Here is a 24,534-nt window from a genome sequence, read left to right as displayed (position 1 = left end):
ATCAAGTTCAGTATACACCAAAGTACATAACAGGCCAAGATTCCCAGAGTGCATGTCAGAGAGCAAAGCACAACCGCAGGCTGATAATCCTCGCTAAGAATCTCAGTCCTGGCTTTGGAGGGGGGGTTAGCCGCTGTCCCCACCCACCCTGACCCTGTCACCAGCTCAGGTCTCCCTCCAGCTGATCCCTGGGTCACATGCTGTAACGCTCATCACTCGCCGCTCGGATCCCTGCGGACACATCGGTCTCTTCGGCTCAGCCATGACCTCCGCATCTCAGCGCACGGTGCTGATCACCGGCTGCTCCTCAGGCATTGGGCTGCGCATAGCTGTGCAGCTGGCCCAGGATCCGGGCAGGCGCTATCACGGTGAGAATGGGGCATCCAAAGGGGGGTGGGCATGCTTGGTGGGAGGCGTGGCTCGTGACTGGCTGTATTCTCTCTTTGGCATGCTGTGTGTTTGCTGCTGATAGTGGCAGCTGTGGGATGGGGGGGTCATGTGTGATTGCTAAAACAGACAAAAAAATTGGGATGCCTGAGATCTCTCCCGTCGCACCCCTGGATGCTCAACTTGCAGAAACTCTAATTAGGCAGCTAAAGGGGCGAAGCGTGGAACTTTCTGCTTTCTTTATCGTTCGATCCTAAGCAGGTCTACTCAAAATCCTACTGAAGTCTACGCAATAGAAGCTTACTCCCGGAAAAGTGTTCTGATGATGTCATTTTTTTAATCTGGCTTTTGTTTATTCATTTTACTGCATGTATACCCTGCCTTAGGGAACCAAAAGTGCCTTAAATCATAGAATCATAGAGTTGGAAGGGACCACCAGGGTCATCCAGTCCAACCCCCTGCACAATGCAGAAAATTCACAACTACCTCCTCCCCCACACACCCAGTAACACCTACTCCAAGCGCAGAAGATGGCCAAGATGCCCTCCCCGTCATGATCTGCTTAAGGTCATAGAATCAGCCATCTAGCCTCTGCTTAAAAACCTCCAGGGAAGGAGAACTTACCACCTCCTGAGGAAGCCTGTTCCACAGAAGAACCAATGCAGGAAACTCACAACTACCACCCCCTCGCCACACCCCCAGTGACCCCTACTCCATGTTCAGAAGATGACCAAAAAAAAACCCTCCAGGATCCCTGGCCAATCTGGCCTGGAGGAAAATTGCTTCCAGGGCCGGCCCCAAAGTGGCGATCAGCATTACCCTGGGCGGAAAGGGCTACGACAGCCAAACACTGACGTAACCCTTCCTGCCCTCCCTCTCACGATCTGCCTACATTCACCTCTCCTCCATTTTATCCTCATAACAACCCTGTCAGGTAGGCTAAATTTGGGGGCAGCATCTGACTGGCTCAAAGTCACCCCAAAACACTTCCCTGGAAGAGACCGTGCCCGAGGACCCCTTGTAGCTTGACACCTAGAATGCCCTGCCCACAACACCCCACTTCTGCAGTTGTTTCATGCCTAGACTCTCCTGGTTTCATAGTCCAGCCAGTCCAGCACCCACTTTGCTCAGAGTGGCCCTTGGCACCTGTGACCTGCCTGCTTTGCCCACAACAGGCCTACTTCCCTAGATCGATTCCTAGGCTCACCCCCCCCTCCCCATCTGCTGATCTTACAACCTCCTCTTTGCCCATTCCAACTGTCTCCCGGTACCATCACGCACCTGGATAGGTGCCATTCCTTCCACCCAGTGACTTGGCTAGCTACAAACTTGGGCACTGTCAGGGTTGCCAACCTCCAGGCACTTACTCTAACACAGATCAACCATACAAAGTATAGCTAAACAACAGACAATATTATACAATAACATTGACAAACACATACAAAAAGTCCTATTTCTTAAGCATAAAGACACAGTCACAATATTCCAAGGTTTCCAACATTCACTATCCTAAAGACAGACAAGAAGTCCAACAGGTACCAATTCTAGTTTTTCTTCTTCTTTCAGGTGTGGATTCCAGGTAAGTGTTACTCAGTCCCAAAGCAGAGGATCAACAGTGAAGAAGAAGACGGCTATTTCAGTTCTTCATCAGTTCCACTTCACCAACCTGATGTATCCCATCTCTTATTTCATATTAAAGAATCCATATCCAAGAATCCTTCATAAGGTTCCTTCCCAGGATACCACCATTTTTATGGTATCCTGAGAAGGAACCTGTTGGAAGACTGTTAAGAAGTAAAATTGTTAGTATCCTGGGAAGGAACCTTATGAAGGATTCTTGGATATGGATTCTTTAATATGAAATTACACTTACCTGGAATCCACACCTGAAAGAAGAAGAAAACCTAGAATTGGTATTTTTTGGACTTTTTGTCTGTCTTTAGGATAGTGAATTTTGGAAACCTTGGAATATTGTGACTTTGTGTCTTTATGCTTAAGAAATAGGACTTTTTGTATGTGTTTGTCAATGTTATTGTATAATACAGTCCGTTGTTTAGCTATACTTAGTATGGTTGATCTGTGTTAGATTTGGAGTAACTACATTTATACACAGAGGTGTCTATTTTGGCTTACAACCTCCAGGTACTAGATGAAGATCTCCCGCTATTACAACCAATCTCTAGCCAATAGAGATCCGGTCCCCTGGAGAAAAATGGCTGCTTTGGCAATTGGACTCTGTGGCATCGAAGTCCCTCCCCTCCCCAAACCCCACCCTCCTCAGGCTCTGCCCCCAAAAGCCAGCATGGTGTAGTGGTTAAGAGCGGTGGTTTGGAGTGGTGGACTCTGATCCGGAGAACCGGGTTTGATTCCCCACTCCTCCACACGAGCAGTGGAGGCTAATCTGTTGAATCGGGTTGGTTTCCCCACTCTTCCACATGAAGCCAGCTGGGTGACCTTAGGCTAGTCACAGCTCTCTACAGTGATCAGATCTCCTGATGGTTTCTTTAAAAAGCAGTCGCGATGGAGGAAAGCAATTTGAATCAATGCTGCAGTGACAAAGGAAGGTTTTTTGAAAAAATCTTCCCCTCTGTGCAGTTTTCAGGAAGGAAAATACAGGAAGGGTGATGCAAGTCATTTCTCCCTTCTGAGGCTAATGACTTGCATCACCCTTCCTGTATTTGTCTTTCTTTCCTACAAAGGCTAATCAAAATTTCAGGCAGGAGGGATTTATTTCAGGGAATGGCAGAGAGGTGTGTGTGTTTTTTAATCCCCTAATTCCATGGCCTCCCCAACTCAAATTGTGCCCTCCGTCCACATGTACCATTTAAAACAAAATGCAAACATAGATTTTCCAGGCAGACCACTTAATTTGATCTCTCCCTAAAGGTCTCCTGTGCAAGCACCGGGTCGTTCCTGACCCATGGCGTGACATCACATCCCGACGTTTGCTAGGCAGACTTTTGTTTACGGGGTGGTTTGCCAGTGCCTTCCCCAGTCATCTACACTTTACCCCCAGCAGGCTGGGTACTCATTTCACCGACCTCGGAAGGATGGAAGGCTGAGTCAACCTTGAGCCGGCTACCTGAAACCAGCTTCCGTTGGGATTGAACTCAGGTCGTGAACAGAGCTTGGACTGCAGTACTGCAGCTTACCACTCTGTGCCACAGGGCTCCTAATCTCTCCCTACTAGCATTTAAAAACAACAAGCGTGAAGTTCAGAAACTTTCATTATAAAAAGGCAGAGAGGGGTTCCTAGAAGTCTGTGGTACGCTGTTTATGCCAAACCCAGAATGTTAGCCTACATGTGTAAAGACTGAGGGTCAAAATAACATGTAATATTAGTTATTTATTTTTATTAGTTATTTATTTTTATTATATAAAATAAACAAAAACAAAACATGAGACAAATTACAAAAAGAACTGAGATTGCCACAAATGATATAGAAGGACTCATGCCAAGGTCCCTGTACATAGATAGTTTCTCAGATCGTTTGAGTAAATAATTATATTTCTACTATGAGTCAAGTTCCAAATTCGATTATTACTTTACGGTGATTCAACTTGAGTTAACACCATCTTATCTGAGATTGCAGAACAGTAAACGCAATAAGTACTATCAATAATTCATGACTTCCCTATCAGAACAAATTACAAAAAGAGCTGAGATTACTACAAATGATATAGAAGGACTCATGCCAAGGTCTCCTTCAGAGATTAACATAATAAACATATAATAAGAAACATATCCTTACTTGGAAAAAGATTAAAAAATCAATAGTTAAGTACAAGAGCATGCAATATATAGATAATTAAATTATACAAATCACCACGCTATATATATTCTTCCCTGCACATAGATGGTTTCTCAGATAGTTTGAGTAAAGAATTGCATTTCTTCTATGAGCCAGTTCAAAATTCTATTATTACTTTACAGTGATTCAACTTGAGTTAACTCCATTTTATTTGAGATTACAGAACAGTGAACACAATACGTATTATCAATAATTCATGACTTTCCTATCAGAACATTATGCTTCTCACCCCCCCCCCACACACCCATACCTCTTTTTAAGAGCAGTATAAGTAATATTCTTTCCACTTATCGTAAAATTCATTGCTTGGCCTTTTTGTTCGCATAGTTTGTCAATTGTGCCATGACTGCATATTCTACTAATTTACTCTTCCAGTCCTCTATATCTATCCTCTATATCTATATCTTCCATTTTGCTGCCAGTGTAACTCTAGCTGACGTTACCGTAAATTTAAACAGTTCTTCGGAGGCTTTTGTAATGCTTATTGGTGGGATTCCCAGCAGCATATACTTCACTTCCACCGGGAATTTTAAAGTATTTTCTACATTTCCGCATGTATTTCTTTCCAGTACTTCTTAGCTCTGTTGCAAGTCCACCACATATGATAACATGCTCCATCTGTCTTCTTAAATTTCCAACATATTCCCCCGTAATCCTTATTTGTCTTATAAATATCTTTTGGGGTAATGTACCATCGGTAAAACATTTTGTACCGGTTTTCTCTTAATGACGGACTGGCTATAAATGTTATGTCTTTTGACCATAGGGTCTCCCATTGCTGTAGCGGTATTTCTTCCTTAAAATACTGCATCTATCCCATCATACATGCCTTATCTTGTTCAGTTTCTGTATCATATTGAAGCAGAAGTTTATAAATTCTTCCTGGTAAGTGATCTTTATGTTGCATTATCACTTTTTTCAAAATCAGTCAAGTCTCTTATTCCTCTTCCTGAGAACTGGTTGTCTTTTTTTTAATCTTGAAACTAGCTGAAAGTACAGTAACCGCTGTATATGTTTTCCTTCTTTGTTAATTGTTTGCCACAATTTGACTTCCCCTTGAGAACTGATAATGTCTTGATATGGTATGTAGTCATTATTTTTCATTTCATATTTATCATAATATGCTTCTATTGGAGACATTAATGGTGATTACAAGGGGCTTAACCTTCAGATTGACTCCTGGGTTTTAAGTAGTCCACCTCGGATTACATGATCTCAGTTTTGTAATATTTCCCCCACTAATTTTTAATCCATAAATAGTTATGTAACCTTCTTCCAAGTCTGCTTTCTCTAATTTTATTGCTCTTTGTACTGGGTTTTTAACCCAATCCAATATCCAGACAAGACCAGTAGCTTATAGTATAATTTAATATTTGGTAGTGCTAATCAGGCTAGACTGATCTCGTCAGATCTCAGAAGCTAAGCAGGGTCAGCTCTGGTTAGTATTTGGATGGGAGACCACCAAGGAATACCAGGGTTGCTGTGCAGAGGAAGGCACTGGCAAATCACCTCTGATAGTCTCTTGCCATGAACCCCCCCCCCCCAAAAAAAAGGGGTCGCCATAAATCGGCTGCGACTTGACGGCACTTTACACACACACAGTGCTATCCACCTCTTTTTTCCTCATCTTGTTGAACTTTCAATCTAATTCTTGGTTTCTTTCATACAAACTTGTTTATCTGTTGCGGCCACGCTTTCAGTGTTTTTTTCCCTGTATATAAATTAGTAACATCTGGAACTGAAAGTCTAGTTTGGGTAGTGGTTAAGAGCGGTGGACTCTAATCGGGAGAACCGAGTTGGTTTCTCCACTCCTCCAGTTGAAGCCAGCTGGGTGACCTTGGGCTAGTCACGGTTCTCTCCGAACTCTCTCAGCCCTACCTACCTCACAAGGCATCTGTTGTGAGGAGAGGAAGGGGATTGTAACTGGTTTGATTCTTCTTAAAAGACAGAGAAAATTGACATATAAAAACCAACTCTTCTTCTTAGTATGTTCATTTTTATTGCTGAAATTCTTCCTAGCCATGAAATTCTTAGTTTAGACCATCTCTGTAGATCTTTTTTACTTTCTCCCACATTACTTTGCAATTATCTTTAAATAGTGTTTTGATTTGAACACATGAAGCTGCCTTATACTGAATCAGACCCTTGGTCCATCAAAGTCAGTGTCATCTACTCTGACCGGCAGCGGCTCTCCAGGGTCTTAGGCAGAGGTCTTTCACATCACCTACTTGCCTAATCTCTTTAACTGGAGATGCCGGGGATTGAACCTGGGACCTTCTGCATGCCAAGCAGATGCTCTACCACTGAGCAACAGCCCCCTCCCCAGTTATATTGTCCATTTATATATTACTCCCAAGTATTTGATTGGGCTGAGATCACTGTATATCTTGTGGTTTCTCTGATATCCTCTTCTTGCTTTGTTACAAATTTTAGAATGATTTTTGCCTTTTTCCGATTAATTTTATATCCCAACAAAGACCCAAATCCTTCAATTTGATCTATTATATGCCGTATTGACCATTGAGGATTTGAGACTGTCATCACCACGTCATCTGCATGGCTTTTCATTTTAAATTCTTTCCCGTCCACTTTTAGTCTGTTAATCCTGGAGTCTTGTCTAATCTTATTCGCTAGTACTTCTAGCTCTAAATTGAATAATAGCGGTGAAAGTGGCCTTCCTTGTCTTGTGCCTTTTCCAATTTGGGATCCTTCAGTTAATGTCCCGTTCAATAAAATCTTGGCATTTTGTTTAGAGTAGATACTCTGTATCCAATTCAAGAGTCTTGAACCACAATATTGAGAATCTGTATCCAGCCATACAATTTAGTGACAAAAACCATGTAAGGGTTGACATTGATCAGGACTACAATGTTGGGAATCAGAGGGAAGGCAGCATGGTATAGCCCGATCTTGTCAGATCTCAGAAGCTAAGCAGGGTCAGCCCTGGCTAGTATTTGGATGGGAGACCTCCAAGGAATACCAGGGTTGCGACGCAGAAGGAGGCAGTGGCAAACCACCTCTGCAATCTGACAGCACTTTACAGACACACACAGCGCTGGGGAAGAAGTTGATTTCCTCTTTTCCCCATGCTAATTCCCAGACTGGAAATGCTACCTATGGTTGTTTATGCCTGTGAGTTTGACCTGAGGTTCGTTGCTCGCTGGACCCACACTTTCCTGTTGGGAGTCTATGCCCCAGCAGTCTCCAAGCTCAAATCAAGAAGCATTGGAGTCCCCGCCCCTTGAAATGCTGCTTCCTGGCAATGATGTAGCCGGTGGGGGGGGGGTTGAGCTGAAAACAGCCTGCGACTCTGCAGATTTGCTAGTTTCTTTGCCCCTGTTTAGCTTTTAATTTTTTTTTCTCTGGCGTTTACTTGGCGCTTGGCTGCCCGCACTATTGGGGATTTGGTCTGTCCTCCTGAAACTCTTTCTTGCCTCTCCCTGACGCTGAGACAAAGAGCTGAGTGACACTCATGAAATCTGTGGGGTGGGAAATAAGTGAGGGGTAAAACTTAGAACTAGCCTTAGAAGTAGCTTCCTGGCAACCGTAACGACTGGGGATCTAAACATGAGCTCCTACAGTCGTACACAGTTTGAGGACCCCCTGCCCCCTTCAAAATCTTGCTTCCCCCTTGAACATTCAGGTTAGCCAGCAAGGGGCTATCTCTCGGTTTTATCTCTCCTCATCAAGAACATGGAGATAATAATGCTGGCCCACTGTACATGTTCAGAGGTAGCCTCTGAACCCCAGTGCCAGGAGGTAACATCAGGGGGAGGCCTCGGCCTCTATGCCCTGTTGTTGGCCCTCCAAAGGAACAGGATGGCCAGTGTGTGAGGCAGGATGCTATGCTGGATGGACCGCTGGCCTGATCCAGCAGGGCTCATCTGATGTTCTTATGAGACAGTGCCCACAACGTACTGTGAATGCTCTGAAAGAGAGAACATTTGCTTCACAATATTTTTTTTCCATCTTCTGGAGTAGGGGTCACTGTGTGGGTGTGTGGCGGGGAGGTAGTTGTGAGTTTCCTGCATTGTGCAGGGGGTTGGACTAGATGACCCTGGTGGTCCCTTTCAACTCTATGATTCTATGAATAGGGGGCACTGTGGGGGTGGGGGGAAGTAGTTGTGAATTTCCTGCATTGTGCAGGGAGTTGGACTAAAATAGCCATAGAGTAGCCATAGAGTAGCCATAGAGTAGCCATAGAGTCCCATTTCCAGTGTAGCCATAGAGTCCAATTTCCAGAGCGGCCATTTTCTCTAGGTAGAGTTGCCAGGTCCCTCTTTGCCACTGAGGAGGGGTTTGGGGGGCAGAACCTGAGAAGGGCGGGGAGTAACTTCAATGCCATAGGGTCCAATTGCCTAAATGGCCATTTTCTCCAGGTGAACTGATCTCTGTCACCTGGAGATCAGTTGTAATAGTGGGAGATCTCCAGGCACCATCTGGAGGTTAGTAAACAAAGGTTAGCCTGCTGTATGATAGTTATGCAATAGAATCAGCAGTAATTGCCAAGAAAAAATCTACTATAACAATTTTGTAAAATGAAATATTAGTGATATTATATTTTCATATAAAATATGAAATTTTAGTTGAAATGTTAGTCGAAACAGAGTGACAACCGGATCTCTGTAAAGAAGAATCATACTTCACTACAATAAGTGAAGACTGGAACCACACAATTATATTCGCTGAGTAGAAGTAATATAGCTGTTTTTTGCATCATTGTAATACTGCACTCAAATATCACTAATATTTCATTTAACAAAATTGTTATAGTAGAATTTTTTCTTGGCAATTACTGCTGATTCTATTGCATAACCATCTGGAGGTTGGCAACCCTATCGATGAGCAACAGCACAGGGGTTGAAAGGGTGGGGTGGGGGCCTGGGTACTGACTAAAGCTCCCCCTACTGGTCTTATTTGCCATAGCCTCACACTCCGGTGCCCCACAGCACAGGCTGCCTGGCTCAGAGGCAGAGGAGGCTGGCTCTTTGCCAGGGGTCAGAAGGGAGGCCACAAAGGATTCAGGCATTCTAAGCCTATTCAGGCTCATGGCGCTAATTCCTTCTGTAGCTAATCCCTGTCTGTGCAAGTGAGGCTGGGGGTGAAAAGAGGCCCAGCTGCCAGCCTACCTGGATGGCCCAGGCTAGCCTGATCTCATCAGATCTCAGAAGCTAAGCAGGGTCGGCCCTGGTTAGTATTTGGATGGGAGACCACCAAGGAAGACCAGGGTTGCTGTGCAGAGGAAGGCACTGGCAAACCACCTCTGTTCGTCTCTTGCCATGAAAACCCCAAAAGGGGTCGCCATAAGTCAGCTGTGTGAAGGCACTTCACACACACATGTAAAGTGTGGCGGAGTGTTTAAGGTGTCGGGCTAGGATCCGGGAAACCAGGGTTCAATTCCCCACTTGTGCCGTAGAAGTGGCCCTTTTATCCAGGGGAACTGATCTCTGTCGGTTTGAGATCAGTAGTAATAGTGGGTGATCTCCAGCTACTATCTGGAGGTTGGCAACCCTACCGAGCAGGCTTCACATGGAGGAGCGGGGAAACAAACCCGGTTCTCCAGATTAAAGTCCGCCACTCATGTGGAGAAGTGGGGAATCAAACCCAGTTGTCCAGATTAGAATCTGCCGCCCTTAACCACTACACCACACTGCCTCTCTGCAGAGGAAGGCAATGACAGACCACACCTGCTTGTCTCTTATCTGGAACACCCTGTGGATGGGGTTGCCACTAACTGGTTGCAACGTGACAGCACGTTCTTCTTTGATTGGTTTTTTTGTCTTTATGCTTGGGTGTGTGTGTAAAGTGCCGTCAAGTGGCAGCCGACTTATGGCGACCCCTTTTTTTTGGGGGGGGGGGGTCCATATCAAGTAAGGATATTAGTCTTCTCACTCAGGCCTTGAGCGTCACAATACTACAGAGGGTGTGACAGTGGACTTGTGCACTTTCTCCCTATCCAGTCATCGCCACCATGCGCGACCTGCGCAAGAAGGGCAAGTTGGAGGAAGCTGCGGGGGACACGCTCAATAAGACCCTGACCATCCAGCGCCTGGACGTCTGCAGTGATGAGTCCGTGGCTGAGTGCATGAGCAACCTTCCTGAGAAGCAGCTGGATGTTCTGGGTAGGAGTTGAAGCCCATCAGAAAACCTGAAACTGCTGATTACTGAATCAGACCCTTGATCTACCTAGCTCAGTATTGTCGTCACCGACTGGCAGCAGCTCTTCGGGGTCTAAGATGGAAGTGTTTTCCTGATCATTCTACTACCTAGAGCCAGAGTGGCATAGTGGTTAAGAGTGGTGGTTTGGAGCGGTGGTCACTCTAATCTGGTGGACCGGGTTGGTTTCCCCACTGCTCCACATGAAGCTGGCTGGGTGACCTTGGGCCAGTCACAGTTCTCTTAGAGCTCTCTCAGCCCAACCTACCTCACAGGGTGTCTGTTGAGGGGAGGGGAAGGGAAGGTGATTGTAAGTCGGTTTGATTCTCCCTTAAGTGGTAGAGAAAGTTGGCATATAAAAACCAACTCTTCTTCCTGATCCTTTTACACTGGGAATTGGAACCTTCCACACATGCAAAGCAGATGCTCTCCCACCAGGGCTGCCAATCTCTGAATCGGGCCTGAAGTAGAATGGCCAACCTTCAGGTGGTAGATGGAGATCCCCTGGGATTACAACTGATCTCCAGGAGAGAGAGATCACCTGTAGCAAATGGCCACTTGGGAAGTTGGACTCTGTGGCATTATACCCCATTGAGTTCCCTCCCCGCCCCAAACCCTGCCCTCCTCAGGCTCCACCCCAAAAATCTCCAGGTATTTCCCAGCCTGGAGCTGGCATCTCTAGCCTGAAGTTTCGGTGGAACTACAGCTCATGTTCAGACTACAGAGATTTCCTTGGAAGAAAGGCAGTTTTAACTATATTATAGCACAAAATTGTTTTAAAAGCAAATCAGGTTTCAGTTTTTGTCTCACTGCTTTGAGGGGATGATCAAAAAGCCTACTTTATCTCACCCAGTCTTCTTCTGAGACTTCCATCCAGAGAAATCTGATATTGCTTGTCGCAGGAGTGCACATTTATAGAAAATTCTCAGTCTTACCTTTCTGTTCTATCATAATCATGTGGTTATTAGCTAGATAACTGATCGGCCCATAACTAAAGGTGAGATAATCAACATAAAGTGCAAATAAGCCAATCAGCATGTGCATATGAGTTCCGATATGTCCAGATAAGGCCAATCTCAACTCTTCACCTCTATTAAAAAGCAATTAATCTAACTTTTCTGCAACTGCTTCAATTAACTCTCCAAGATGAAAGTAACTCTAAGCAAACAAAGCTTACTGACAGTTGAAAAGTGCTTGAACTCTTGGTTAGCCTGCAAACTCAGCAATAGGTTAGTGATATCATAGCTACCACTGTACTCCTGAGCTACCAGCAGAATTTTCTGGAACCTCACTCAGTTTCCTCAAAACATTTTTAACTTGTTTTTGTCATAAACATCTCATGCTTGTGGTTGGGTGTACAGCTTTGACTCTGATCGGGAGAACTGGGTTTGATTCCCCACTCCTCCACATGAGCGGCGGAGGCTAATCTGGTGAACTGGATTTGTTTCCCCGCTCCTACGCATGAAGCCAGCTGGGTGACCTTGGGCTAGTCACAGCTCTGTTAGAGCTCTCTCAGGCCCACCTCCCTCACAGACATGTTGTGGGGAGGGGAAGGGAAGGTGATTGTAAGCCGGTTTGATTCTTCCCGAAGTGGTAGAGAAAAATCAGCCTATAAAAACCAACTCTTCTTCTTCTTCTCTTCCCCCCAGTTTCTCGATGGCTATATTTTTAAGCTAAAAAGCGATGGATACACTGCATAGGATTCATTGGTGAGCTTCCCTTCTTGCAAGAGCTTATTGACTCACTGGCCAAACTGGGACATTTCTCAAGGGTCACTACAGCCATTTGCCATCCCTGGGGCTGCCTATTTCATGTCTAGCCTGGTCCCTGTATCCTGACTATTGTACTTCCCAGTTACTAGACACAGTTGTGATGTCACCAGTGATGCTGCTGTTGGCTAGCAACCCCTTTCCCTGGATCTAGCAAAACAGCCTCTCTAGACGAGAACAGGTGTGAAAGCAGCCAGCAGGTGAATTTGCCTCAGGATCTAGAAGAAGAAAAGTTGGCTCTTATATGCTGACTTTCTCTACCTTTTTAAGGTGAATCAAACCAGTTTACAATCTCCTTTCTCTTCCCACAACAGACACCTTATGAGGTAGGTGGGGCTGAGAGAGTTCGGAGAGAACTGTAACTAGCTCGAGGTCACCCGGTTGGCCTCATGTGGAGGAGTGGGGAATCCAACCTGGTTCTCCAGATTAGAGTCCACCGCTCTTAACCGCTACACCACGCTGGCTGTTAGAACAGTATTCCAAGAAAAGTGGGAAGGTAACACAGAGCATTTTAAATCGGAAGACTGGGCCTAGGGTTGCCAGTTCCGGGTTGGGAAATACCTGGAGATTTTTTTGGGGGGGAAGGTGGAGCCTGAGGAGGGCAGGATTTGGGGAAGGAAGGGACTTCAATGGGGTATAATGCCATAGTTTTCACCTTCCAAAGCAGCCATTTTCTCCAGGTGATCTCTCTGTCACCTGGAGATCAGTTGTAATCCCAGGAGATCTCCAGCCACCACCTGGAGGTTGGCAACTCTAATTGGGCCACATTTTGACACCCCCCCCCATTGGATCCTCATCTACTTCACAGCAGCTGGGTGACACACATAACCCCAGGTATAATTGTATACTACCCTACATCATTTCAATGGCGAATATGTAGAATTATAAGATGATTACTGGTTGAAGGACTGAGGAAGAATTTATAATTAAGAATTTGAAACAGCCGTATCCTCACTGTGATTTTTGGCATCATTTCAAAAGAACTACACATTGAATTATATTGTTAGCAATGGTGAATGTACTCTACCAGAGACTTCTTTGAGAGTTTCATATGACTCCTTTGGATAAGTCCATTGCATCACTTCCTATTTGCTTGATGGACTATTGCTTGATGTACAGTGGGTTTATATGTTGTACATCCAAGTTGTACAATATAGTTGTTGTTTAGTGTATTAGTAGCATTTCGATAAATCTTTTTGCACTTTGTTAAAATTTCTCGCTCTTGTACTGAATGTCTAGGTGGTGGCTGGAGATCTCTTGCTATTACAACTGATCTCCAGGCTTCACAGTTCAGCTGACCTGGAGAAAATGGCCAGTATGGAAAGTGGGCTCTCTGGCATTATACCCCATTGATAGGGTTGCCAGGTCCTTCTTAACCACTGGTGGTAGGCTTTTGGGGCAGGGCCTGAGGAGAGTGGGGTTTGGGGAGGGGACTCCAATGCCATAGAATCCAATTGCTAAAGCAGCCATTTCCTCCAGGTGAACCGATCTCTGTCGGCTGGAGATCAGTTGTAATAGCAGGAGATCTCCAGCTAGTACCTGGAGGCTGAGCAAACTGAGATAATGTATAACAAGCACACAAACCACAACTGTGATACAAACAAACTTAAGTACTATCAATGTTGTAGCATGTATTAAAGCTCATACAAAAGGTTGTTCAGTCATTATAGTGACTGTCACTCATACATGGATATTACAAACATAGCAATTAGTATACAAGAACCAAAAAATGCCTCTAGAGTAAACGCTAGAAAAAATCCTCCAAATGGGGCGGAATGGAGCGTGTCACCAAGTAGCGCTGTTCCAAGCGTGCGCAGAAGTTGAGAAGTGTGCTGCACTGAGAATGTGCAGTGGTGAAAACTGAAGAGCGTGGAATGATCAATGAGACAACAATCGCTTCCAATAACGTAATGGACTCTTGTATATCCACAAAGCGTTTGGTGTGTGTTGGGAAGATCTTGCATACACCACCCGAAAACCGGGAAACCAGCTGAGCTAAAAAAGCTCTGGGTAGGATAGGAAAACCTGAACCACGTATGGAGAACAAAATGACAAGCTCCGGTCAGACTTGTTTTGTTTCCTTCTTCAGAATGAAATTCATAGCATAATATCCATCAGACTGCAACATTTGCAGTTCTTGGAGAGACTCATATGTCATCAGTCAACCTCCAGTACCTGGAGGTTGGCAACCCTACCCACTGAAATCCCTCCCGAGTAACCCGAGTAGTAGTGTACTGATGGAGGTTTAATGGGGAGAAGTCTTTAACTCTATAAATCTCATCTCTCAGTGAATAACGCCGGCGTGGGGCTCGTCGGCCCTATAGAGTCCACCTCCATCGATGACATGAAGCGCATCTTCGAGACCAACTTCTTTGGTGCCATTCGCATGGTCAAAGCTGTCCTCCCGGAGATGAAGAGGCGTCAGAGCGGGCACATCGTCGTGATCAGCAGCACCATGGGACTGCAAGGTGGGGAGGAATGGTCTGGGGAAGGGGTGGGGGAGATAAAGGAAGTATGGACCCCGGAGCCCAAAGGGATTCTTCTCCAGACTCTTCTCTGAAACTCTGCAGGAAACAAGACCTTGTCAAAGCCAATGAATGGGGTTGCCGGGTCCCTCTTCACCACCAGCGGGAGGTTTTGGGAGCAGAGCCTGAAGAGGGCAGGGTTTGGAGAGGGGAGGGACTTCAATGCCATAGAGTCCAATTGCCAAAGCAGCCATTTTCTCCAGGTGAACTGATCTCTATCGGCTGGAGATCAGTTGTAACAGCAGGAGATCTCCAGCTAGTACCTGGAGGTTGGAGAACCAAAACAGCACAGAAACAATGTATGCAATGCTTAATTTTATAAGTGAATAAAGTGCAAAAGTGACAATAAATATATACAATATAATACAACAAGATACAGGTAAGTAATATATCTCAATCCAGCATATCCAGGACTTGGAAACCTCTCAAGTCCATTCAGATGTAAGTCCAATATGTCCAGTAGTTATATAGGAAGAATATTTCCTTTGTGGAAATCAGTTGTATGTCTTTTCAGACTATATTTCAGTATGTTAGAAGTCAAACAACAGCCACAATGAAAGATGACAGATATTTCAGTATGCTGGAAGTCAAGCAACATCCACAATAAAGGATGACAGGACGTGTTGTCTAGATCATAATCAATCACGTTTCGCATATGGCTTCGTCAGCTACATGTATCTGTGTACAATAAAATCCATATAATAACATATTTATTACAATATTTTTAGTACAATAGTTCAAATAAAAAGCTAAGCCCTCAATTATCCATTATTTATAAAATTCATATTATAAAAAGCCTAAAAGGTTATATAAATATATAAATATTTTATTAGATAAATATATCTTACCCAAAAGTATAACTTCAAAACACCTTAGTAGGTAGCATTTCATTAGGGACCAGCAGCAATGTCTATTCAGGTCTCCATTAGGACAGAATAAAGTTGAATAAGGCTAGAACGTAACTAAAAGGATTGTAAAGACCCTTAATTAGCTGCAGCAGTACCTGGAGGTTGGCAACCCTGCCAATGATTAATCCCCTGATAATTCGCTGGGCCCTCAGGTCTCTGTCTCCCTTGGTAATTCTTCCCTGCAAATGCCTCAATGCTATTGGGATTTGGCATCTTTGCATAAGAACAAGGTTTCTATTGGAGGGAGGGCGTTGCAGGCTGGGAGAATTCTTACAATTCTGTCTGTCGGCTAGGCCGGTTGATGAAGCTCTCTCTGTCAGTCTCTGGGTTAAGAATGTATGTTTCCATCAGCTCAGACATTAATTATAGCTGCCTGTAAAGTGTATAGGGTTGCCATCCTCCAGGTACTATAGAATTCAAAATATGGCACAAGACAAATGTTTCCAATATAGGAAAATAACAATGCAAATCTTGCTTTTAGAGGAATATATTGAGAACAAATTACATACAGTCACACTTCTAGAGCAACAAATATGTGACAATGGGTCAAAGAATAATCCCAAAATTAACACAAAATATAAGAATATACAGGCGCTAGAAGTGTAACTGTATGTAATTTGTTCTCAATATATTCCTCTAAAAGCAAGATTTGCATTGTTATTTTTCTATATTGGAAACATTTGTCTTGTGCCATATTTTGAATTCTATACTCCTGTAAGCACTTGTAAGCCGTTGTTTGATTATATCCTCCAGGTGCTAGCTGGAGATCTTCTGCTATTACAACTGATCTCCAGCTGATACAGATCAGTTCACCTGGAGAAAATGGCCACTTTGGCAATTGGACTCTATGGCATTTAAGTCCCTCCCCTCTCCAAACCCCGCCCTCCTCAGGCTCCGCCCCAAAAACCTCCTGCTGGTGGCGAAGAAGGACCTAGCAACCCTAGTTCACTTGGAGAAAATGGCCCCTTTGGCCATTGGACTCTACGGCATTGAAGTCTCTCCCCTCTCCAAACCCCGCCCTCCTCAGGCTCCGCCCCAAAAACCTCCCGCCAGCGTCGAAGAGGGACCTGGTTACCCTAAAAGTGTAAGAAAAGTTACATTGCTTCTGTAAGTTCAACTTAACTACATGAATGTCACAAAGTAAATAAAATTGCATTTTTGGGACAGTTCTCGGAGGGTTATTTCATCATAACCAGCTGATCTTGACCGATACAGCAACCTCCGTCTCAAAACAAAACTTTCCTGCTTATTCTGCCTGGGATCCCATGGAGTAAGAAAGTCTATCCCACAGGTTTCATCACATGTTCAAGTGAATACTGATTTTTAACCACAGACCCAGATCAGAGAAATAACTTTTCTCTTCATCAAATGCCACTTCCAATCGCTTTCCCCCCAACTACTGTTGCCATCCGCCAGGCGGTGGCTGGAGGTCTCCTACTATTACAACTGATCTCCAGGTGACAGAGATCAGTTTCTCTGGGAAATGGCCCCTTTAGAAGGTGGACTCTATGGCATTATACCCTGTTGAAGTCCCTCCCCTGCCCAAACCCCACCCTCCTCAGGCTCCACCCCCAAAATCTCCAGGTATTTCCCAGCCTGGAGCTGGCAACCCTATCCCCAACCCAAACTCATCCGGGGGGAAAGCAGCAGAGAGATGTGGCATTTGCAGGGCAGAATCAGTGCCATGTAGGGTTGCCAACTCCAGGTTGGGAAATACCTGGAGAATTTTGGGGTGGAGCCTGAGGAGGGCAGGGTTTGGGGAGGGGAGGGACTTCAATGCCATAGAGTCCAATTGCCAAAGCAGCCATTTTCTCCAGGGGAACTGATTTCCATTGCCTGGAGATCAGTTGTAATAGTGGGAGATCTCCAGCCACCGCCTGGAAGTTGGTAACGCTAGTGTCATGGAAGAGGTTAAGCTACCTTGTAATCCTACTGCTCGATTCTCTGGCCATTTATACATGGCTGTTTCCTTGCGGTCATCCCCCCAACTACTTCGGGGCTTTGCTTTGATTATGCTTGCATTTTAAGGCCATCAGAGGTTGCCTCGCTCCTCCTGCACGTTTCTGCATATTTTGCCTTCATTTTCTGGATTTGTGTTTAGCCAGCATCCAGAAAATGGTGAAAACAATCAGAAATGCGCCGGGAGAGTGAGGGATGGCCATAAAATACATGCATAATCAAAGCAAAGCCCTGAAGTAGACAGCGGGGTGATCATGAGGAAACAGCCATGCATAAACAGCCTCTGTATTCAGGGCTTTGAAAACCCATATTTACCAAGATAATGTTCATTCCTACATGATTTGACGGCAAGGATGTATTTTTGTCTTCTGTTGCAAAGGGTGCCCGAAACAACAAATTGTTTCTTTATTTTATTTTTCAGATTTATCTTTGGCCCCCCAATTCCCCATTAACTCTTTCTCACTGCTTCTGTTTACTCAAGGATCTGACAAAGGGTTGCCAGCTCCAGGTTGGGAAATACCTGGAGATTTCTGGGGCAGAGCCTAATGTGTTTACAAATCTGTACAAGCCAATCCAATCTCCAGTGGCCAATCAGAAGCCTTCTTGTGCCAAAGACCAACATGGCCCCACCCTAGGGTAGCCAACCTCCAGGTTGCGGCAGGAGATCTCCCGCTATTACAAGTGATCTCCAGGGGACAGAGATCAGTGCCACGGGCACTACCCCCTCATCTATGGGGTGGCTGGGCATAGCTGTATGCTCACTCTACATCCTCTCTTGCTTTCCAACCAGGTATTCCCTTCAATGACGTCTACGCGGCCTCCAAGTTTGCCATTGAAGGATTCTGCGAGAGTCTAGCAATACAGCTCCTCAAATTCAATATCTTGTGAGTGAGTAAATCTCAAAGAAGCAGAATTCACCCACCTGGCCTGGGGAAAACTGGGAGGGCTCTCCATATACAATTGTCCTTTCCTGAAGCATCCCAGAAATGGTACATATATATACTAGCAGCCTTCCCTTTAAAATTGACTCTTCGCATATTATAGAGTATGCGGGCTGGGTCTGGATGCTCACCCTGTATTAGACAATCACATGTGAGTTGAGGTAGATCACGATGGGTAGCCATGTTAAGAACATAAGAAAAGCCCTGTTGGATCAAACCAAGACCCATCAAGCCCAGCAGTCGGTTCGCACGGTGGCCAACCAGGTGCCTCTAGGAAGCCCCTGAACAAGACGACTGCAGCAGCATTATCCTGCCTGTGTTCCACAGTACCTGATATAATAGGCATGCTCCTCTGATACTGGAGAGAATAGGTATGCATCATGACTACTAGTGTTAGTCTGTCTGTAGCAGTAGAAAAGAGCAAGAGTCCAGCAGCACCTTAAAGACTAACAGAATTTCTGGCAGGGTATGAGCTTTCGTGAGTCACACCTCACTTCTTCAGATACCGCTAGAATGTGAGTCCATCTATCCTTAAGCAAAGAAGAGTGAATTCAGACACCCAAAGGCAATAGCACATAAGTGTTAGTAGCAGGTAAATGACATTTGCAGGTGTGATTTGATTAGGTGTGATATGCAGAGGGGTATTAGGCGTGGAGAAATCAGCATCAGCAATGAGACAGGAATCCCAGGTCTCTATGCAATCCAGAGAACACATTTTCTTGAGCTCCGTTATTAGTTGTAAATCAGCATTCTCTCTTTCCAATCTCCCTTTGAAACCCCTTTGTAAGAGAACTGCTACTCTTAAATCAGCAGCTGAATGTCCTGGAAGGTTAAAATGTCCCCCCACTGGTTTCTGAATGTTGTGGTTTCCAATGTCAGACTAACACGGCTACCCATCATGATCTATCAAGATGTTCAGTTGTTTTCCCCCTTGAGCCTCTTTTGTGTTAAAAAAAAAAAAGTACACGGCCATATACTGTGAAATGTTATCATTAAACACCCCCCTCTCCCAAAAAGATTATGCAAAGGCACAAAGGAGCAGCCACCCTCTGCACCTCTGGCCTCTTCTCCTTTCTAATCAGCTTTTCCCAAGGTGAACAGGGAGGGGAAACTAATTCCTCTATTTGGACTGTGATGGGATGATCCAATCACTGCCAGTGCAGAGACTTGGTGGAGTTACCTGTAGTCAAAGGAGACTACCTGGAGCAAAGATGATGCAACCAGGAGGAGAAATTGCTCACAGTAGAAAAGCAAAAGGTTTTTTTTTGGGGGGGGGGAGTAAGGCTACCTACAAATCTCTCAGAGGCCATTTATGCTTGGTCATTAGCCACGTGTTTCAGGTTGAAGTGCCCTACATTTATTTTTTAGTTTTTCATGCTGAACCATCATTCGGGAAGTGACTGACAAGGCTGTGCCTACCTGCTTTGCATTTCTTAAGAGCCCATTTAGCGCGACCTTTTGTGTTTGCTCCACCCCCGTCTCAAGGAATCCCCTCAAGGAAGCACGCAAAATCACAGCCCAGAGTTAGCTATGCAAACGGGGGTTGCTAATGGAAGGAACGAAGGAGCAGGCAAGTGTGGGGGTGGAATTTCTCCTTTTGCATCGGGACCGTGAATAAGCATTGTAAAGGCTGGATTTTAAAAAGGAGCTTTGAGCGAGCATTGACCTGGCAAAAAAGGCCAGAGACAAAAATGTGCCTAAGCAATTAGTTTGAGTTGCCTTTGCCAATGCTTCTGCTAAGCGTCTGACGATCCTGCCCTGATATCTATCTAGTGCATTGTCACCCTCCCCGCAAGGAGATCGGGGCAGCATCAATGATTCCCCCTTTCCCCATTTAACTCTCACAACGAACTCATAGGGTGGGCTAGACTGGCCCCCAGTCACACAACGTTTCGTGCAGAGCAAAGATTGGAATTTGGGTTTCTCAGAGGGGTGGCAAACTCATTTGTTATGAGGGCTGGATAGGACATAAATGTCACTTGGTCGGGGCAGCCCATGCGTACCATAAAATTAAATGACAGTTACTGGAGATACAAACTTTATAGAAGACACAGGCAAAGCCAATTAAAGATACCATTTTTTTCTTTTCTTTTTTGTTTTACTTAAAATACAAACATGCTTAAAACAATAACTCTCTTACGGTATTTTCTTTTATTTAACAGTCTTTGATGATTGACACCTTGGGAGCAGGGGTTAGGGTTGCCAGGTCCCACTTTGCCAGCAGCAAAGGGGGGGCGGAGGTTTGCCACCAGCAAAGGTTTGGGGGCGGAGCGTGGGGAAGGCAGGGTTTGGGGAGGGACTTCAATGCCATAGAGCCCAATTGCCAAAGCGGCTATTTTCTCCAGGTGAACCGATCTCTATCGGCTGGAGATCAGTTGTAAAAGCAGGAGATCTCCAGCTAGTACCTGGAGGTTTGGAAACTGGCACAGGAAAAATATAGTACAATGATACAAAATATGTATTGTGTTTCAAAACATTTCAACAAGTACAATAGACTACAAAAAGTGACAATAAACAATATATATACAAAATATACAAAACGTGTTTGATGCAGTCTATAAATAGTACAATCTTCTTAGTATATTTCTTCAGCCCCATTTCCAATCCTACATTAAATATAATACATTCCAACATGAAATTTCTATGAGCTTCACTTAAGTAAAATTAATTCATATATATTATACTTACAAGTATCCAAGCTTAATTAAATTCTATATATCATGAAGTCAATTCACCAGTTCCCGTAGGAACCCTAGCGGGGGGGTGGGGGTGCCCAGCTAGCAAGCCTGCCATGGACTCGCCAGCCCAGATCGGGATCGGGAGGGGGGAGGTTGCCTTGGCTGGCTCATGGGTTGGATAAGAGCTCTCAAGGGGCTGGATCTGGCCCTTGAGCCTTATGTTTGACACCCCTGAGCTAACCCCTTCTCTATACCTCCATCCTCCACAGTATCTCTCTGGTAGAGCCCGGGCCCGTGAACACGGAATTTGAGATGAAGCTGATCGAGGAGGTGGCCCGCTCTGAATTCCCAGGAGCTGACCCTGACACAGTGCGATACTTCAAGGAGATCTATCTACCTGCCTCGCACGAGATATTCGCCACCATGGGCCAAACCCCCGAGACTGTGGCCAAGGTAGGGACATATTCACAAGACGTATTCCCAAGGCCTTTAACTGAGAGGGCTACGGAGGGAAACACCTTCTGCACTCAACCTTTGCCCCAGATCTCATCTTAACGGATCAAATTATTTTTGGCAGACAAGGCAAAGCAGAGCCAGGTTTCCATTGTGCCGTTAGGGTGGCTCTGCGGGTTCGGCTCATGTCCTGATCCCCGGTCGCAATCAGGCAGCCAATTTATGGGTAGGCTGTTCAGGTGCTGGTGACCTTTTCTGTAGTGGCCCCCCACTTATGAAACCCCAGAGAAGGCTTGCCTGGCACTGCTAGATTTAGGCACCAGACAAATTTTTCCCTTTCATCCAGGCCTTTAACTAAGAGGATTCATAGAATAGAATCATAGAGCTGGAAGGGACCACCAGGGTCATCTAGTAAAACCCCCTGCACAATGCAGGAAATTCACAACTACCTCCCCCCCCCACACCCCCAGTGACCCCTTTATCGCCCTTTATATGTTGGTTTATGCTAACAGAATAGGGATGCCAGCCTCCAGGTGGGATCTGGGGATTCCCTGGAATTACAGCTCATCTCCAGACTACAGAGATCTGTTCCCCTGGAGAAATAGATGCTTTGGAGGGTGTACTGTGGTCCCTGTCCTCCTCAGGCTCTATCTCCAAATCTCCAGGAGTTTCCCAACCTGGAGCTTGAAACCCTACCCCCCACCCCCCGCTGGTATCCAGGGGGACCTGGCAACCCTATTACAGACTGTGGGTCTTTTAACTGCAATTTCTATTGTTGTGGGCTTACAATTGACACTTTAAACACATGTTTTAGTATTTCCATTATACTTTAGGACGAGGAACCCATCAGGGCTTTAAGAGTACAGGGTAGAGTGTTTTAAAACTAAATGACGGCCTGTGGAAAAAGAACGGCCTTCCTTTTCTCCAGCATCGACCACTGTTCCACCTGGATAATCGCTACTCCAAGAAATCCTGAATGTTAAGAGTAGCCAGCTCCGGGTTGGGAAATACCTGGAGATTTTTGGGGTGGAGCCTGAGGAGGGCAGGGTTTGGGGAGGGGAGGGACTTCAATGCCATAGAGCCCAATGGCCAAAGCGCCCATTTTCTCCAGGGGAACTGATCTCTGTCACCTGAAGATCAGTTGTAACAGCGGGAGATCTCCAGACACCACCTGGAGGTTGGCAACCCTATGAATGGTGAAGATTGTGACACAGGGCCCAAGACACAGGGCCTCAAAATTTCAACGTTTTTGTGTCTTGCCTTCCTCCAGGCTGTCGTGACGGTGATCGGCAAGGAGCGCCCACCGTTCCGAACGCAGACCAACACCCTCTACACGCCCTTGGTGGCCCTGAAGTACGCCGACACCTCGGGGGATCTCTCCGTTGGCACCTATTACAACCTGCTCTTCCGTTTCCCGGCCCTTTTCCGCTTCATGACCTCCTTCCTCAGATGCATCACGTGCAGCTGGTTCCGGGGCAGGGTCACACCTTCGTGAGATAGGGGAACTGAGGGTGGGGAAGCCCAAAAGGCCAGCCTCGCCTCTAAGGAGAAGGCCAAATGTTTGCTACCGATCCAGCCACACTTTCTTGGGAGTAACAAGGGTCTGGGGACCTTTTTAGATGAGACACATTGGGCCTCAAAGCCAACGAGCTTGTTAGTGATACAGACAGTAAGGGCAGGGGTCAAATCCTACCCCCTTGTGAGATTTTGGCCTTATATAACATAGGAACGGCAGCCACGGATCTATAGGAGTCCTATAGGAGAGAAAGTGTGATGTAGTGGTTAAGAGCAGTGGACTCTAATCTGGAGAGCTGGGTTTAATTCCCCACTCCTCCTCAACAGTGGCGGACTCTAGTCTGGTGAACCAGGTTTAATTCCCCACTCCTTGTCATGAGCGGCTAGGGTTGCCAGCTCCAGGTTGGGAAATACCTGGAGATTTTTGGGGGTGGAGCCTGAGGACGGCAGGGTTTAGAGAGGGGAAGAATTTCGATGCCATAGAGTCCAATTGCCCATTTTCTCCAGGGGAACTGACCTCGGTCACCCGGAGGTCAGTTGTAATAGCGGGAGATATATTGGAAGCCCTATGAGCAGCGAACTCTAATCTGGTGGACCGGGTTGGTTTCCCCACTGCTCCACATGAAGCCGGCTGGGTGACCTTGGGCCAGTCACAGTTCTCTTAGAGCTCTCTCAGCCCCACCTGCCTCACAGGGTGTCTGTTGTGGGGAGGGGAAGGTGATTGTAAGCCGGTTTGATTCTTCCTTAAGTGGTAGAGAAAGTCGGCATATAAAAACCAACTCTTCTTCTTCTTCTACATTGCACAGTCTATTCTTTCCAACAAAATGGGCCCAGCAGGAAGGTCGCTGGCAAGAGATAGGGACCCTATTGGGTCGGGGTGAGAAACCGAAAAGCTGGGTGCCATTGGCGGGAAAGAGGGTCAAGAAATGCAGGAAGCCAAATGTTATACAGCTTGCTTTTTTGCCGTTAAGTCACAGCTGACTTATGGTGATGCCTGGTAGGGTTTTCAAGGCAAGAGACGTTCAGGAGTGGTTTGCCGTTGCCTGCCTCCACGTCACGACCCCGGTATTCCTTAGAGGTCTCCCATCCAAATGGGCTGACCCTGCTTAGCTTCTGAGACCTGACGAGATCAGGCTGGCCTGGGCTATCCAAGTCAGGGCTTTACAGTATTTACTCAAATGCAAGACTGGATTATTTTTCAGGTATGTCATAAAAAAGAGGGGGGGTCATCTTACATTTGCGTACAAGTTAGAGTTATGTCCGATAATAATTTTTGTGTGCATAATATTTTCAATGGGAGGCACCTTGCATTTAGAGTTGTCTTCCTTTCCAATAAATATGTTATATTGACTTGAAATAACGAGCCACATTATTAGCAGTGGGGCACAACAACCGGAGAACGGCTGTACTGGATTAGAACAGTTGCCTTTG

General features: G+C 45.6%; 1 protein-coding gene across 1 annotated transcript; it reads left to right on the top strand.

Moving 5' to 3' along the window:
- The first annotated feature begins 253 nt into the window (after positions 1-253).
- On the top strand, positions 254-23,083 carry RDH8 (retinol dehydrogenase 8). The gene is made up of 6 exons (XM_056865027.1): positions 254-368; positions 10,160-10,321; positions 14,413-14,592; positions 18,307-18,400; positions 21,405-21,588; positions 22,859-23,083. Exons 1-6 carry the CDS (start codon positions 263-265, stop codon positions 23,081-23,083), a joined length of 951 nt encoding a protein of 316 aa, XP_056721005.1. The 5' UTR covers positions 254-262.
- Positions 23,084-24,534: the final 1,451 nt, after the last annotated feature.

Source organism: Euleptes europaea, chromosome 1 (genome assembly GCF_029931775.1).
Source record: "Euleptes europaea isolate rEulEur1 chromosome 1, rEulEur1.hap1, whole genome shotgun sequence".
Lineage (NCBI taxonomy): Eukaryota > Metazoa > Chordata > Lepidosauria > Squamata > Sphaerodactylidae > Euleptes > Euleptes europaea.
The sequence above is the reverse complement of the archived record's forward strand: the minus strand, read 5'-3'. Positions and strand labels throughout refer to the sequence as shown.